This window comes from Pelobates fuscus, chromosome 3 (genome assembly GCF_036172605.1).
Source record: "Pelobates fuscus isolate aPelFus1 chromosome 3, aPelFus1.pri, whole genome shotgun sequence".
NCBI classification, from domain to species: domain Eukaryota; kingdom Metazoa; phylum Chordata; class Amphibia; order Anura; family Pelobatidae; genus Pelobates; species Pelobates fuscus.
In genome coordinates this window covers 356,297,469-356,313,957 of record NC_086319.1, presented here as the reverse complement: position 1 = coordinate 356,313,957, position 16,489 = coordinate 356,297,469, and the positions used below count along the sequence as shown (strand labels likewise).

Genomic DNA, 16,489 nt, shown 5'->3' with positions numbered 1-16,489 from the left:
TTATGTGTTGTCTGATGTCTGAGTAATGGGGCTATAAACACTTAAAAGGCTCTTCTTTGAGCTAGCGGAAATTTCAGCAGAGATATCCAGTCAGGATATCAGATCTCAAAATGTAATACACTATATATAAGTAACATTTTCAAATACACTAAAAAGTAGGTACAGAAGGTGACATCTTTTAAATGAGTTTCATAACAATATAAGCATTAACCCCTTAAGACCGGAGGGCGTACAGTTACGTCCTATTTTAAGCGGCTCTAAACGCCGCCGGGCGTAATTGTACGCCCTCTGTTTTTTTTTTTTACTTACCCAGTCGCCGGCGATCCCACGCCGGCGATCGCGGTTGGGGGGACTCCCAGGGAGCCCCCCGCGGCACGTCCGCCCTCTAGCAGCCCCCCCGGCCATGTGAGAGTGAGGTCCTTGCGAGGACCTCACAATCACATGGCCGGGATAGCTGGCTCAGGCATTGCCAGCAGGGGGACTAACTGTAATGACAGTTAGTCCCCCTGTTGGCTGAAATCAAATAAAAAAAAAAAGTGTAAAAAAATAATAATTATATACTTAGATCATATATATATATATATATATTATATATATGATCTAAGTATATATACACATATACATACACACACATACACTGTCTAGGTGTATTTTAATATTAATATATATATAATTGTATATATATATATTAATATCAAATTACTCGTAGACTGATACTGATTAAATATATATATAATTATTGTTATATATATATTTATATATAATATAAAAAAATATGTAAATACGTAAAAAAATAAAATTTAAAAAATAATTAAAAATAAATTATTAAAAATATATAGATGTGTTTTATTTCGTTCTAACTGTATTGTGATATTAATATATATATATTTATATCAAAATACACGTAGAACGAAATAATATATATATCTATATACATAAATATATACGTATATATCACTATATATATACCTATATATAAATAAAAATATAAAAAAAAAATATATATATATATACGTATATATACACATATGTATATATATACATATATTAATTCTACACATATATTTATGTAATAATTTTACATAATTAGGTATCCTAATTAATTACAATTAGCGGGACCTGCCTGACCACCCATGCCGAAAGTATAGGGAATTTAATTTGCTAGCACTATATTTAACCCTATAACTTTCCAAGACACCATAAAACCTGTACATGGGGGGTACTGTTTTACTTGGGAGACTTCGCTGAACACAAATATTAGTGTTTCAAAACAGTAAAATGCATTACAACGATGATATCGCCAGTAAAAGTGACGTTTTTTTGCATTTTTCACGCACAAACAGCACTTACAGGGACGATATTATTGCTGCAATACTTTTTACTGTTTTGAAACAAATATTTGTGTTCAGCGAAGTCTCCCGAGTACAACAGTACCCCTCATGTACAGGTTTTATGGTGTTTTCAAAAGTTACAGCGTCAAATATAAGGCTTGTGTTTCATTTTTTTCACATTAAAATTCGCCAGATTGCTTAAGTTGCCTTTGTGACCCTATGGTAGCCCAAGAATGAAAATTACCCCTATGATGGCATACCATTTGCAATAGTAGACAACCCAAGGTATTGCAAATGGGTTATGTCCAGTCTTTTTTAGTAGCCACTTAGTCACAAACACTGGCCAAAATTTGCATTTTTTGCATTTTTCACACATAAACAAATACTAACGCTAACTTTGGCCAGTGTTTGTGACCAAATGGCTACTAAAAAAGACTGGACATCGCTTATTTGCAATACCTTGGGTCGTCTACTATTGCAAATGGTATGCCATTATGGGTGTCAATTTATTTCCTGGTCTACTATACAGTCTCAAAGGCAACGTAACCAATCTGGCGAATTTCAATTTCAAATGTAACACGCTATATTTGACCCTGTAACTTCCCAAAACACCATAAAACCTGTACATAGGGGGTACTGTTTTACACGTGAGACTTTGCTGAATACAAATATGTGTATTTTATTGCAGTAAAAGCAAACAGTATTATGACATTGACAGTTAAAATGTCATGTAGAACGAAAAAAATCCAAAAAAATCTTATTTTGTCCCATTTTTTTCATATTAAATTATGTTTCATAGCTAAATATTTGATATTAAATGAAAGCCCTGTTTCCCCTGAATAAAATGATATATAATAAGGGGGGGTGCATTTAATATGAAAGAGGTGAATTACGGTTGGACAGACATATAGCGCAAATGCCAGGTTTTGTTTACGTTTTGTTTCGTTCACAACTTGTACATTTGGCTGCGGTGTTAAGGGGTTAAGGGGCTAAATTACTTATTTGGTTGCCCTCATTTGCAAAATGATGTAAATGTACACATGTATCTTGAGTCAGCAGAGGGCACTGCATGGTTCTCAATTAACAAAGCATATATAGTTACATAGCTGAATAGAGACATGCGTCCATCAAGTTCAGCCTTTCTCACATTTGATTTTTGCTGAAGGCAAATGACCCAATCTGAAGTACTTCCAATTGTGCAACAAAACTAGGGGAAAATTCCTTCTCAACCCCGGAATGGCAGTCAGATATCTCCTTGGATCAAGAAGCTATTACCCCACTAATTAAAATGTATATCCCTGTATATTATGATTTTGCAAGTATTTATCAAACTGCTGTTTAAAAATCTGTATAGACTCTGCCTCTCCAGGCAGAGAATTTCACACCCTTATTGTTCTTACTGTTGAAAAAAACTTTCTTTTGACTTAGACTAAATTTCCTTTCTTCCAGTCTAAATGCGTGACTTCTTCTCTTATGTATAGCCCTGTTTATGAATAGATTTCCGGACAATGGTTTGTAGTGGCCCCAAATATATTTGTGTAATGCTATCATATCCCATTTGAGGGGCCAAAACTCCAAATCTCTAAAGAGATTTAAATTTGTTAACTTCTCTTCATAACTAAAACGCTCCATTCCTTTTATCAATTTTGTAGCCCACCTCTGCTCCTTTTCTAGTGCCATAATATCGTTCTTTAGAACAGGTGCCCAAAATTGCACAGCATTTTCAAGGTGTGGTATTACCAGTGATTTATAAGGAGGCAAAATTACATTCCACCAAAAGTTTTAAAAATAAAATGGCCGCAGGCGGCGAGGGAGCAGTGATCTCCCTGCTCAACTCCCTCGCGCGCACAGCAGTGATGCTGGAATTGGAATATGGCGTCACTCAGGCTTTGGCATCACTAAGAGGCGCATGAGGGAGATCACTGCTCCCTTGCCGCCCGCATGCCAGCCGCTCAGCGAGAGTGTATATGTGTTTGTAAAAGAGTATGTGTGTTTGTCAGTGAGAGTGTATGTGTGTCTGACAAAAAGTATCTGTGTCTGCGTGTGTATCTTAAGTGTGTGTGTGTATGTGCCAGTGTGTTTGAATGTGCCTGTGTGTGTGTATGACAGTGTGTGTGTATCTGAGTGTGTCAGTGTGTGTATGTGCAGGCCTGTTTCCCTGTAGCCTGCATTGAGCAGGAGCAGGACAGTGAAGTCAGCAATCCTCCTCTGATGATGTCAGAAGTGGGCGGGACTTCAACTGCTCCCAGACTCCCCAGCGGTCCTGACTCTCTCTGCAGCTCCAGCCTCCAGTGCAGCCTGTCCCACCCGACCACCATGGATAAGTTTTCCCCCTCTCTGGTCCAACGTAAGCCTCTGGGAGGGGGGAAGACCTTTAGTATGTTTTTATTTTAAACTTTTTTTTTTGCAGCACCTCTCTACAGCCATTCTATTTCCCTCTACAGCCCCTGCCCCCACCATACTGCCCCTGTGCCCCCTCTACAGCCCCCCCATACTGCCCCTGTGCCCCCTCTACAGCCCCCCACCATACTGCCCCTGTGCCCCATCTACAGCCCCCCACCATACTGCCCCTGTGCCCCATCTACAGCCCCTCTACAGCCCCCTGTCCCTGTGCCCCCTCTACAGCCCCCCACCATACTGCCCCTGTGCCCCATCTACAGCCCCCCACCATGCTGCCCGTGTGCCCCATCTACAGCCCCCCACCATGCTGCCCGTGTGCCCCATCTACAGCCCCCCACCATACTGCCCCTGTGCCCCCTCTACAGCCCCCCACCATACTGCCCCTGTGCCCCCTCTACAGCCCCCCACCATACTGCCCCTGTGCCCTCTCTTCAGACAGAGGGGAGAGACCCACAGAAAAGGGATGTGGGAAAGAAAGAGACACAAAAGGGGCTGGGGGAAAAAAGACATACACAAGGGGCTGAGGGGAAAAAGAGATACACAAGAGGGGTTGTAAAAGACATACAAGGGGTGTAAGACACTAAAGGGGGATACAATACACTAAATGGGGTAAGAATTTCAATACGGTGGATACAAGACTATGCTGAAGATGCATTTTATTTGTGTGTGTGGGGGGGGGGGGGAGGGGGGGAGGAGGGGGGGGGGGGGGGTGAAGAGGGCAGCAAAGTTACTTTTTGTCTGAGTAGCCAAAAATCCTTGCACTGGCCCTGTGTATGTGCCAGTGTGTATTTGTGGGTGCAAGTGTGTGTTATGTCACTGTGTGTATCTGAGTGTGTGTGTATTTGTGAGTCAAGGTGTGTGCATCTGTGTGTCCGTGTGTATATGTATGCCACTATGAGCCAGTGTGTGTGTGTATCTGTGTGTCAGATACATATACACAGATACACACTGACACAGAGATACACACACTGGCGCTTATAAACACAGATATACACACCTTGACACACACTGGCGCATATAAACACCTATACTCACACCTTGACACACAGAGATACACACTGTGTGTCAAGGTGTGAGTATCTGTGTTTATATGCGCCAGTATGTGTCAAGGTGTGTATATCTGTGTTTATAAGCGCCAGTGTGTGTATCTCTGTGTCAGTGTGTATCTGTGTGTCAGATTCATACATACTGGCACGTACAAACACAGATATACACACCTTGACATAGAAAAACAATGCGTTGATACACTATGTCAAAGGGTTCCACAGAAAAAAAATAATTAGGAACCCCTGGTCTAAGCCATTGTTCTACCCAAGAACAATAATTTTCCTCTAGACCAATTTCTTTTAGTTTGTGGAAAAAGTACTTGGGAAAATCCAAGTAGATCACACCCACTGCAAGTTGCAACACCATGATCTAAACTTCAGCACAAGCCCCTTTAAGAAGCTTTTTTTAGCAGGTCCACGGTCTATGGGCAAGGTCCATGGCATGGGAGCTTCTGTCACAATGCCTATATAATACATTATGCAAATTATCATGGCAGTATTTTTTTCCATGAAAGGTTGGCGATTCTCCCAGTGTTTCCATGCAGGTGTCTGACAGGGAATGGTCTAATAAAGTTATACTGTGAAGGTCTCTGGCAAGGAACAGGTTAATAGAATTACATAACACAGGACTCTGGCAGGGAACAGGTTGATTGAGTGATATCATGCTGGTCTCTGGCAGGGAACAGGTTAATGGAGTTATATAGTGCTGGCCTTTTGGAGGGAACAGGTTAATGAAGTGATATCGTACTGGCCTCTGGCTGGGAACAGGTTAAAGGAGTGATATCGTCCTGGCCTCTGGCTGGGAACAGGTTAAAGGAGTGATCGTACTGGCCTCTGGGAGGGAACAGGTTAATGAAGTGATTTCGTACTGGCCTCTGGCTGGGAACAGGTTAAAGGAGTGATATCGTACTGGCCTCTGGGAGGGAACAGGTTAATTGAGTGATATTGTGCTGGCCTCTGGGAGGTATCAGGTTAAAGGAGTGATATTGTGCTGGTCTCTGGGAGGGAACAGGTTAAAGGAGTGATATCGTACTGGCCTCTGGGAGGGAACAGGTTAAAGGAGTGCTATTGTGCTGGTCTCTGGCAGAGGTGTTGTTAATACAGAGAAGCTTTGCGAGTTTACCTACTTTATCCTGCAGAGCAGGTTATTTGCAATTAGTGTAATAATTAAAATCTCAGCACACACCTTTCTCAGGAATTTAACCCCATATAAATGCTAGAAAACATATGTATATATAGTAATAAATCATCCGCATATTCTAGTATCCATTCACCCACCCACCAATCCATCCACTCACCAATCCATCCCCCTATCCACCCCTCCATCCATCAGCTATCATGAAAATTACATTTCCCTGAAGAAGTTCCATATCCACACCTGACTGCAGATATTCAGCTTTTAGTTCATATATTTTCTTGTCATGTATTTCTCTCACTGCCTCAGCAGCTCTCTCTGGACATCCATTCCTGCTATCTGTCACATTTGTACTCCACCATTTTCTCCCCTTACCTATGTATGCCCTCCACAACCCCCTTCATCTCTCAAATATATCCACGTCTTGTTCTCTGTCATCCTTACACAGACAGCATAGATAGGGTTATTAGGGTGTCACCTCTTCTCACCCACGTTGGTTTGATTTGCTCAGCATCCTAGTCCTGAGTCTGAATGCAAGAGACCAAGTATCCCTTCTACAGAGAAAGAGAACTTTAGAGACACCTGTATGAGCTATATAGAGGAAACATGTGCTAGCTTTATAGCCAAGACAAATAAGGAGACAGAGAACGACAGAGTCAGATTAGATTTACACAAACATAGCTCGAATTCTATGGCCAGTGAGTCAAACTGGAGATACTCTCTCTCACTTTTATCTCTCTCCCTCTTAGTCTTATTCCTCATTCAGAATCTATGAACAAAATGGAATTAATAGAATGTTAGCTCTGTAGCCCAGATTGTTTAGACAGTGAGTTAAATGACACAGATGATGAAAGAACAGAGGTACCCTGAGAAAAGCAAGTGAGCTCAGCATCTCATCTGAGACACAGTGACCTGCACGATTGGTTAGTGATATCTCTCTGATGCCCCCAGGTCATGACTTCTACTGGAGAGACTGGGACTGCTTCATACTGCCATGTAGGTGAGTGCTTCCTCACTGCGCTCTGCCACTCAGTAGGTATGGTGACTTCTGGTCCTCCAGTGAGCGCTCCTGAATTGTTCCAACTGTGCTCCCGGATCAAGAGGGTAGAACAAAAGCTGCGAGAGATGAGAGACATCTTCCAAGGGTCAGGTGAGCGGTAACGGGTCATGGGGTCATGTTTACGCACTTACAAGCTTTGTACAGAAAATACATTTGGAGCAAATAAATAAATTAATAATTAATGGTTGTAATTTCTCCAAAAATATAGACCAAAGTAAAGAATATGTCTACTATGTCTACTAGCACTATTTAAATTGCCCCTTAAGTCGGAATTGGGGCAGGACCCACCGATATTGGGGTACTGTGAAGTAGTGGTGGGCTTCACACAGTATGAATATATGGTCAAACTGAATCCCCAAACTGATTTTAAGTAGTCTTATAAAATTTAAAACTGTATTTTTATGTGTCCGATGTTCCTTAATCTGTATATTGTATAAATGTTAGTCAGCACCATTGTTGAGAATTGCATGTTCCGTGTGTGCCCCCAATTCCCTTTTTGTCTTTTCTATGTCAACATTATTTGGTTTGCCAGTTGTTAAATATGCCCACTGAGTAATTGTAAAGAGCTGAGGATATTATTACAGCGCTATATGGATGCCATTAATAAGAATTTCTGTGGAATCCGCATTGTAACATGTGGCACATACATTTACCTGAAATCGGAAACTTAAAGTAATATTGCTGCTCACTATCTGTATTTTGGTAACCGGTTAATGTACCTTAAATCTAATTTATATATATATATATAGTTTACATTTACTATATACTTAAATTCTGATGAAATGGACTAACACATATCAAACATGCCAGAGCTGAAATTAGGAAAAACAAACATGGAAAACATTATTATCAGATTAATTATAGGAGAATTATTCCAAGTTGGGACTGTGCCTATTCAAGCTCCTCTGAACCATCTTCCATTTTTTTGCTTTCTGACTCTATCTCTTTATTTTTCTTATTGTTTGTGTACATTCACACCACCCCTCCCTACAATCCCTTGCCACCCCTCCTCGTATTTTTCCTCCACCCTGTCCCCACCTTTCATTCACGTATGGTTCTTTAAAATGTTCCCATCCCATTATGCTATCTCAATCATCACTCAGGTTTCCCATCACCAAGTGAGGCAGAAAAGAAGCTATCGGAGTTAATCCAGTCTGTCGTCTTCCTTCTCTTGAAATATCCAGCTCTCAAATCCCGTTGTGTCCGAGAGGCTGTCACCACTCTTATACACAGAGTAAAAGGTATGCATCCAGTACACTGCTCTGTATATAACAGCCATTTTACGTTTCATTCAAAAAAAAAAAATTAAGCTCAACAACTTTATATAATCTTTTCTGATCTTCTGGTGATAACTGTTTCTCTCAATTGAACGTTTGACTACAGGCTACCTAAAGGAGTACAGGCGAAAATGGCAACAGGGCCATTTTTATGTAATAAATTATTATTTGGGGGCAGATTACATGTGTTCAAAGGTAATTAGGAACAATATTCCTAATGCTGTCATTAGTTAGAACATTTATATATTTAAGAGAATCGATACAGCATCATATATGTTCCATAAATTGCATTGACGTCTATAAGGCAATACTGATCCCATCAAGTGTTGCACACACGCCACAAAAACTAATTGTTATTCCAGTGAAGCTACTAACTACTAAATTTCTAATAGAACTGCAGTTTCTATATTTGTTCCTACAACACTTGTAAACTAGCAACTTGTGCAAACTGCCCTTCTGCCCATCGTGCCTGCCCTTCCCAGACTGTGCACAAATTAGATCTATAACACCTGAATGCGAAAGTTATCCACATGATTTGTGGATATTTAATCACAAGATCTAGTAGATATCACAGTTATAATTAAATTGGCATTCCACTGGCCTAATACAAAATATAAATCACTGTTTAGTAGATATGCCCAAATAATATGCCCAAATAATATAACTTACATGCCTTTATTTGTGTAGTTTTAATTGGAATTATACCTAAAAACAGCTTGCAAAACCTGCAGTTCTCTTGTCTGCTGGCTTTGCAAGTTCTCCTCTTCTAACCCCGCCCAGACTTTCTGTGGCTGTCCAATCACAGACTTCCCAATGCAGCTCAATGAGAAGTCTTTGCAAGACAGGCGCTCTGGGCAATTGCTGTCTCTTGAGTTTAGATACACTAAGCTAACCAAACCAGGAAGTAACATTAACTGTTGTCTGCTTGAAAGCTAGGAGGGTGTAACCAATTTAATTTATAAAAGTGTCCATTTCTGTTGAAATCTGCACTTTTTGCAAAATGAAAAAAATAGGACACACTCTTCACACATAACACTTTTTTATCAAACTAAAGTGCTTTAAGGGTGTTGAGTGTCCCTTTAACCCCTTAAGGATCAAACTTCTGGAATAAAAGGGATGTGTCATGTGTCCTTAAGGGGTTAAGTCACAGCTGCCAGAGGCAATGGTTCATAAAAAATGCCCCTTGAAATTTTACATAAAGTTTGTTAGTTCTCCTTACCATTCAAAATATAACTGCCACTTTCAGACAAGTGCTACAAACCTTGGACACTAAATAGAAAGTATTAGTCATTTATTTTGGGATGCCTAAATAAATCTTTATTTTTGTCAGACAATACACCAATCACAGGTGGCCTTGCAGAATTTAAAGTACAGTAAACCTGCCACAAGCTGCACGTTTTGTTTTTTTCTATTTTTTTTAGAAGTCTGAACTGGGAATAATTCCATTTATTATTATTATTATTATTATTATTATTATTGGCATTTATATAGCACCAACAAATTCTGTAGCGCTTTACAATATTATAGGAGGGGGAGATTTAGCAATAAATGAGACAATTACAAAAAAATTACAGGAACAATAGGATGACGTTGACACTACTCAAGTCTACAGGAGGCGGGCTATAAAACACAATAGGACAGGAGAATTGAAATCAAACAAGGTAGGAGTGAGGCAGAGCTGGAGGAGAGAGTACTGCACTGTTGGTGGGGAAAGAAAGATGTAGTCAAGATAGCCAGTCTCTTTCACCCATAACCCTATAGCTGTAATGGACTGCTATAAAAAAAATAGGGGAAAGCAGGTGATTAATACTACAATAAAGAATCAAAAAGCTTAGATGGTAACACAGAGGGAGGTGCAGGAAGTAAGGACAGTAGACACTTCCAGACATTAAGGCAGCTTGTTTAGAAAACGTAGCCATTCATAGCTAGCTGACTAACGTGCTTAATATTAGAATTGTTTTCCTGGGTGGGACAAGGGATCAGACTCCTTACTCATATGTGTTTAGGTTCTATCTTTTTATTTATTTAAAGCGGCAATGTCATTTTTTTTTTCTTTTAGTTTTCCTTTCCTTATGCCTCTAGCATCTTAATAATTACACCTGCTTACCCTTGCCATTTGGTTATATGTTTTTAAACTTTTATTCCTTGCTCCAGATCTCAATATTTGTGCCCCATGATTTGGTTCTGCATGGCCAATTATGTCTGCAGTTTGCCCTTTCCGAGATATTTTTGACTGATGGGTTATGAGTAAACTAGCTTATCAGCCTCAGTGGAACATTGCTTAAAGCAGGGGTGCCCAAAAGGTAGATCCCCATATGTTGTATAACTACAACTCCCATGGCGTTTTGCATGCATTTAGTGCTGCAATACTTGTGACAAACTTGTGCCCAAAATCACACTATCTATTCAAGGTGGGGTCTTGCCATTAAGTTATAAGTTATAAAGAGATATTTTGATCAGATGAATCAATACCCCTTTGTATTCATGACAGCACCTTCCTAGCATTTGCAGGGGCAGACCGGCATTGCACACTAATGCCTAGTTTGTTCTCTAGAATTGAATCTCATCTGCCACTTGCCAGCCTTGTTTATCCAGATTCCTCTGTACAGAAGTTATATCATTTTCAGATTTTATTATCTTATGTAGTTTTGTGACATCTACAAACACTGACATATGACTTTCAATGGCCATTTCAAGATTATTTATACACAAATTAAAGAGAAGTTGACCCAGGACAGATCTCTAAGTCACTCCAATTATCACTTTTGTCTAATTTCCATTTGCAACTACTCTCTGCACTGTCTACACTCTTTCTGTAATCCAATGTTCTATCCAAGAACACAATTTTCAATTTAAATCAAATGTTTTCAGTTTTAGTAGTAACCTTGACTGTATTACAGTAAATGCCTTAGCAAAATCAAAATAAATCACATCCACTGAAACATCTTGTTTTTTACTAACTTCTTCACAGAATGCAATTAGGTTCATTTGGCTTGACCTGCCATTTATAAAACCATGTTGATTTCTGCTAATGATATTGTTCAAAATTGAATACCTTCCCAACCAGATGTTAAGCTCACAGGTCTATAATTTCTGCATTAAACTTTTGAAGCAAAATAATCCTGAAAGATTAGAAACAGCTGTATTGTAGTTTGACAATAAGCTCCCTAAGTACTTGTGAGTGAATACCAGCAGGCCCTGAGATTTTTCTTTAGATTAACTTTATTCAATTGCTGTAGCACTTTATCCTGTATTAATCAATTACCTGTTTGCTGTAAGGCTTTTGTAACAGGGATTTGCAAGTCTACAGCCATAAATTCATCTTTGCTATGCACTGAAGACTTTTTTTTAACATTTACCTTGTCCTGATCCTCTGTGATTAACATACACATCTCGGATTCTAATAGATCAACACTTTTACTCTTAACCTTTTTGGTATTAATGTACTTAAACGTTTGAGGTTATTCTTGCTCTATTTGCCAGTAAGCTTTTAATTTTCTAGTTTAGCCTATGTAATTGCCTTTTTGCAAGCCCTTTTGGCATGCTTATATTTGTTATAGGATGCTATTCACACCTCTGATTTAAATGATTATTAGTTATTACAAGATCCAGGCAAGCATCTATTCTAGTTTGTGCTTCTACTAATTGAAATATATAAGTGTAATTTAACAAGTTCAAAAACCTGTTTCTCTTAACTGTATTAATAGTCCCTCTGGCCCAGTCAATGTCTGGATAATTAAAATCTACAACAATGATCAAATTACCCAAATGTGCAACTGTAATAATGTGGCACAGTAACTGCTCTTCCCCATCATCATGTTTGTCAATTTGTAGCATATTATTATTATGTTTTATTTTGTCTCATTAAATTGGTTTTTATGGCCTGAAGTTTCCCGGTAATGTCCCTCCCTTAGTGTTAAACTATTTTTGAGCAGTTTAACGCTTAATAACAGTCCCTGACCACCCAGAGCCCAACCTTTACTGGAGGTATATCTAAGACAGAGATGACATACTTTCTTCTAGCTATACCAATTCATAGCAGCAGTGGGCATTGTGACAGGCGGAAAGTGGTCAACTGACACTCTCAACCAATCACAGTTGTCCATTGATGCTTAAATTGACACTCCACTGCCCAAATAAAAAAACACTGTTTAATAGATATATCCAAATTGAAAACTTGCATACATGTAATCATGATTTGTGGATATCCAATCACAAGATCTAGTAGATACCACAGTTATAATTAAATTGGCATTCCACTGTCCTAATACAAAATAAATGAAAATCCCTGTTTAGTAGATATGCCCAAATAAAAATAAAAACTTACGTGCATTTATGTAGTTTTAATTGGAATTATATATAAAAACAGTTTTCAAAAGCTGCAGTTCTCTTGTCTGCTGCCTATGCAAGCCCTCCTCTTCTAACTCAGCAAATACTTTCTGTGGCTGTCCAATCACAGACATTCCAATGTAGCTCAATGAGAAGTCTTTGCCAGGCATTAAAAGTAGTAGTCACTCACTACTTTTTTATTTGCATAGCTAGAAAAAGGGCTAGTTTTAAAAATAATAAAAAGAGGAAATATGGAAACAAAAAGAGCTAATTAATAAACAAAATGATGAAATACCCAAAATGTATATAGTGTAGTGCTGACAATGCTCACTCAGAAAACATGTGAAAAAAGAAATAAACATGTAATAGTGCAGATTTTAGTGATGGGCAGTGAATTCAGATAATAGTGAGGCAGCACACCAGCCTTGGATTTGGGAAAAGGAGAATAACTTACACAAGTGTTCTTTGAGCTGCTATTTCACTGTTGATATACGCTCTTGGTTCACCTGTTTTTTCTGTTTGGGATTACTTTAGTATTTTTATACTAGAAATCCTCCTATATGTCATGGAATGAGTGACACAAAATCCAAATGTAGTAAAATACCTATTATGCACTCTAGGGATGTGTCTGCTATTTATACTGTATGGGGCTGATTACGTCTAACATTGATAGTAAAGTCTGGCCAGAGCCAGATTAGTATCTGCAGCTACTGCAAGTCCGCTCTTTTTTTGTCCACTCAGAGACTCCTCATTGGGAAACCTTGTGGACCAGTTGCGCATGCGGCTATCCAATCACAGACTTCTCAGTAAGCTGTATTAAAGCTTATTAAGAAGTTTTTGAAAGGCAGGTCCTCTGCTTATGCACCTGCCTCTGAGTTGAGCTTCATTGAGATGAACTTGTAAGAATAAACACCCCCCAGCTGTATAACTTATAGCCAAGGAGGTTTAACCAGATTCAGGTTTAAGAGTGCCAATTTCTATTGAAATTTTTATAAAACAAAAAAAAGAGAACAGCTACTTCACATGTAAAGCACTTCAGAAAGTTAAATTGCTTTATGCATTTGGAGTGTCTCTTTAATAAATAATCTGCCTTGTGATAGAAAAGGAAGAGACATTGACCAACTGATCATGACCCCTTTTCACAATCACAATATTCACAACAATTAACATTGTTCAGCATCTTTTCGCACAGCTTTCTCATGTTCAACTCTAGCCCTAAAGCGCCACCTTTTGGCTAAATTTGATTACTACATAAACTAAATTGGTTTCTACAATGGGTGCATTTTGAGACCTTTAATTCTGTTTAATTCTCCAAATTGCAGTTGCAGTAAAAAAATAAAACGCCAGATTTGTATGAATCATAACTGATCCTGAATTAAAGCGGCACTGACACACCCCGTCGATGGCAGTTCCGCTTTAACTTGAACTCCTGTGGCTGAATACCTTAGGAATAGCTTAAACATTAAACAACATCAATAATAAATGAGCATCTGAGTGCAGGAATGAAAGATGTTAAAAAAGAGGTGGTCCTAAACTATAGTTTCCTCCTACCACTCATTGTACAGTAGCTGATTGGATAAATAGAGTAATTTGACAGCATTCTGCATGAGTGTAGATTATTATTTTTATTATGCCCACAGTACGTCATGAGACAATCCTGGCACTCTACTCTTAATTCCCCTTCATGTGGAGTGGGAGCGGGAGGATATAACATAAAGGTTACGCATGGGTCCTCAAGATACCATATTATGAGGATACGGGGCAAACCATGGTCCTCATATTCCTTCACACAAAGGATGGAGGCATGAGGTTTAGCAGTAAAAGCTGGAAGACATGCAAATGCCCACCCACTCCTTCCAACAAACGAGGCTGTTTTTCATTTTCAAAAACATCTGTGTTCATGGACAGATGAGGAAGATGTGTGGACATAGGTTGGTGGATCTACTGCATAGAACAGGGATAGCCAACCTTTGGCACTAAAGATATGGTAGACTACATCTCCCCTAATACTTTGCCAGCATTATGGATGTAAGAACATTATGGAAGGTGTAGTCAACAACATCTGGAGTGCAGAAGGTTACCTTCCCGTTGCACAGAGCAGCTTTCACAAGTAACTCAACACTCTTTCAACGTGTCTCACCATCCGGAACTGTATTTAAATGTAAGTCAATGAGATGATAACTTGGACATGCTTGATTCTACTGTTCACCAACAGCCAAATTAGCAAATGTATATTTGGCTGATTTGAACAGCTACCTGAATAACAGCCAGATGGAAGAGAACATTTATTTATTTGGGTATAAAATATTTTACCAAACAAAAATGATACATTTAGGTTTTTCTTGTTTTCAAGTATGCCCTGGAGAGAACAAACAAATACACTATCGCTCATATAATAGGAAACACATACAATTCTAAGTACATTGTGGCACATGTAATAGGCATACTCAATTATGAATTAACAATGAGTGCAGTTATCTATTGATTAAATGTAGAAAGAGTGAGTTGTTTTCAGGCTGCTAGCAGATTGCATGTTCCGTGGCAAATTATTCAGTATTTAAAGGACCTATTTCTTAGGGTGGGAATTGAAAGTAAGGAGCAGGAAGTGGAACGGAGGACGTAGAGGGGGGGAGAAGCAGGAGCGAGATAATAAAAATTAAATAATCAATTCACCTATTATTGAACAGAAAAATGGATATCACATAGCAATCTACAGCTCGGAAAAAGACAAAGTAGTCATTAACTGAGCATTATTCGATTGCTGTTCTGCTCTTTGTGAAGATACCTCATTATATTTTTGATTGAAATAAACCTTCATCAAATCACGGTCTCCCTACAGATAAGGGTTCTGGATTCATTTAAAATGAAGGTATATTTTGTTTACACCGGCCAAGAATATACTCGCCAAACAAGCAATCTTTAAGGATTATTTATTGTTAAATATTTTCGTACAGGAATGATATAAAAAACTGTGCGCGCCTTAGACCTAAGACATGCCTTAGACCCATAGACAAATACGATTACATTATGCAGCCCTTTCCTGTTTGACATCCTCACTGGCCCAGCCTCTTGTGAAGTTTCAGTGTTTCTGATATCTGCTGCATTTGTGGCTTGTGTTGCAACATGTGTGAACAATTATACCAGAGATATACAAAGGGATGATGCAGTTGTATCATAGTCAGAATGGAGAGGAATGTTAGATTGTAATCTGCTGTGTTCCTGGAACAACTGACCGATTTTCATTTTTACTCACAGTTCCTAATAGTGATATCTTTATGTTGCCGATAGGAATAAAGTGTGGGATTACTTAAGGTTAGGAGAAGGAGTACTTACTACTTGGGGTGTATAACTGTTAGGTTTAAGGATAGTGGAACTGGGTAGTCTTTGTAAGATGTTATTGGTTTTGGGGTTCTATCAATATTAGATTAGGGAATATCTGTTCTGTCTATAACATATTCTCAGACAGCTACAATTGAAGTCCACTGTATTTTCAGTGTCCATTGGAGTTATGGGTTCACACAACACAAAACAACAAAAAAACGTATCTGAATTCTATTTTCTATTTGTCCTATGTGGTGGATAAATAAATTCTTCATTGATAGTCAGTTCTCTGCCCTCTTCACTACTGCCTTTTCACATGCACACTAAAGGCCCGGCTCTGAGAAGATGTGACATCATGCATATCATAAATGTGTGTACTATACGTTGCCAGTGACACTTTCATACCGATTGGTACAGCGCAGACTTTTTTGCTGACCTTTGTATAACACACATTCTGCCTTTTTGTTTAAACTGTTAAACAACTGTTTTTTATTATTACGTTAAAGAAAATATTACGTCACAAATCCGTGTGATGCATTATTTTGTAATAAATCCATAAACGTGAATACATCTCTCCAGTTAATAGCATG

At 38.7% G+C, this 16,489-nt stretch overlaps 1 protein-coding gene across 4 annotated transcripts in view; it reads left to right on the top strand.

Annotated features, from left to right (window-relative positions):
- The window catches only part of GMIP (GEM interacting protein), a 122,163-nt gene that overhangs the window by 13,902 nt on the left and 91,772 nt on the right, over positions 1 to 16,489 (top strand). For 2 of the 4 annotated variants that reach the window (XM_063449212.1, XM_063449211.1), the window contains exons 2-3: positions 6,864 to 7,062; positions 8,076 to 8,213. The exons of 1 other annotated variant lie outside the window; for it this stretch is intronic. In XM_063449212.1, the coding sequence (XP_063305282.1) occupies positions 6,864 to 7,062; positions 8,076 to 8,213 (337 nt within the window). The remainder of the gene's footprint in view (positions 1 to 6,863; positions 7,063 to 8,075; positions 8,214 to 16,489) is intronic. One more of the 4 variants, XM_063449213.1, reaches the window with a different exon arrangement.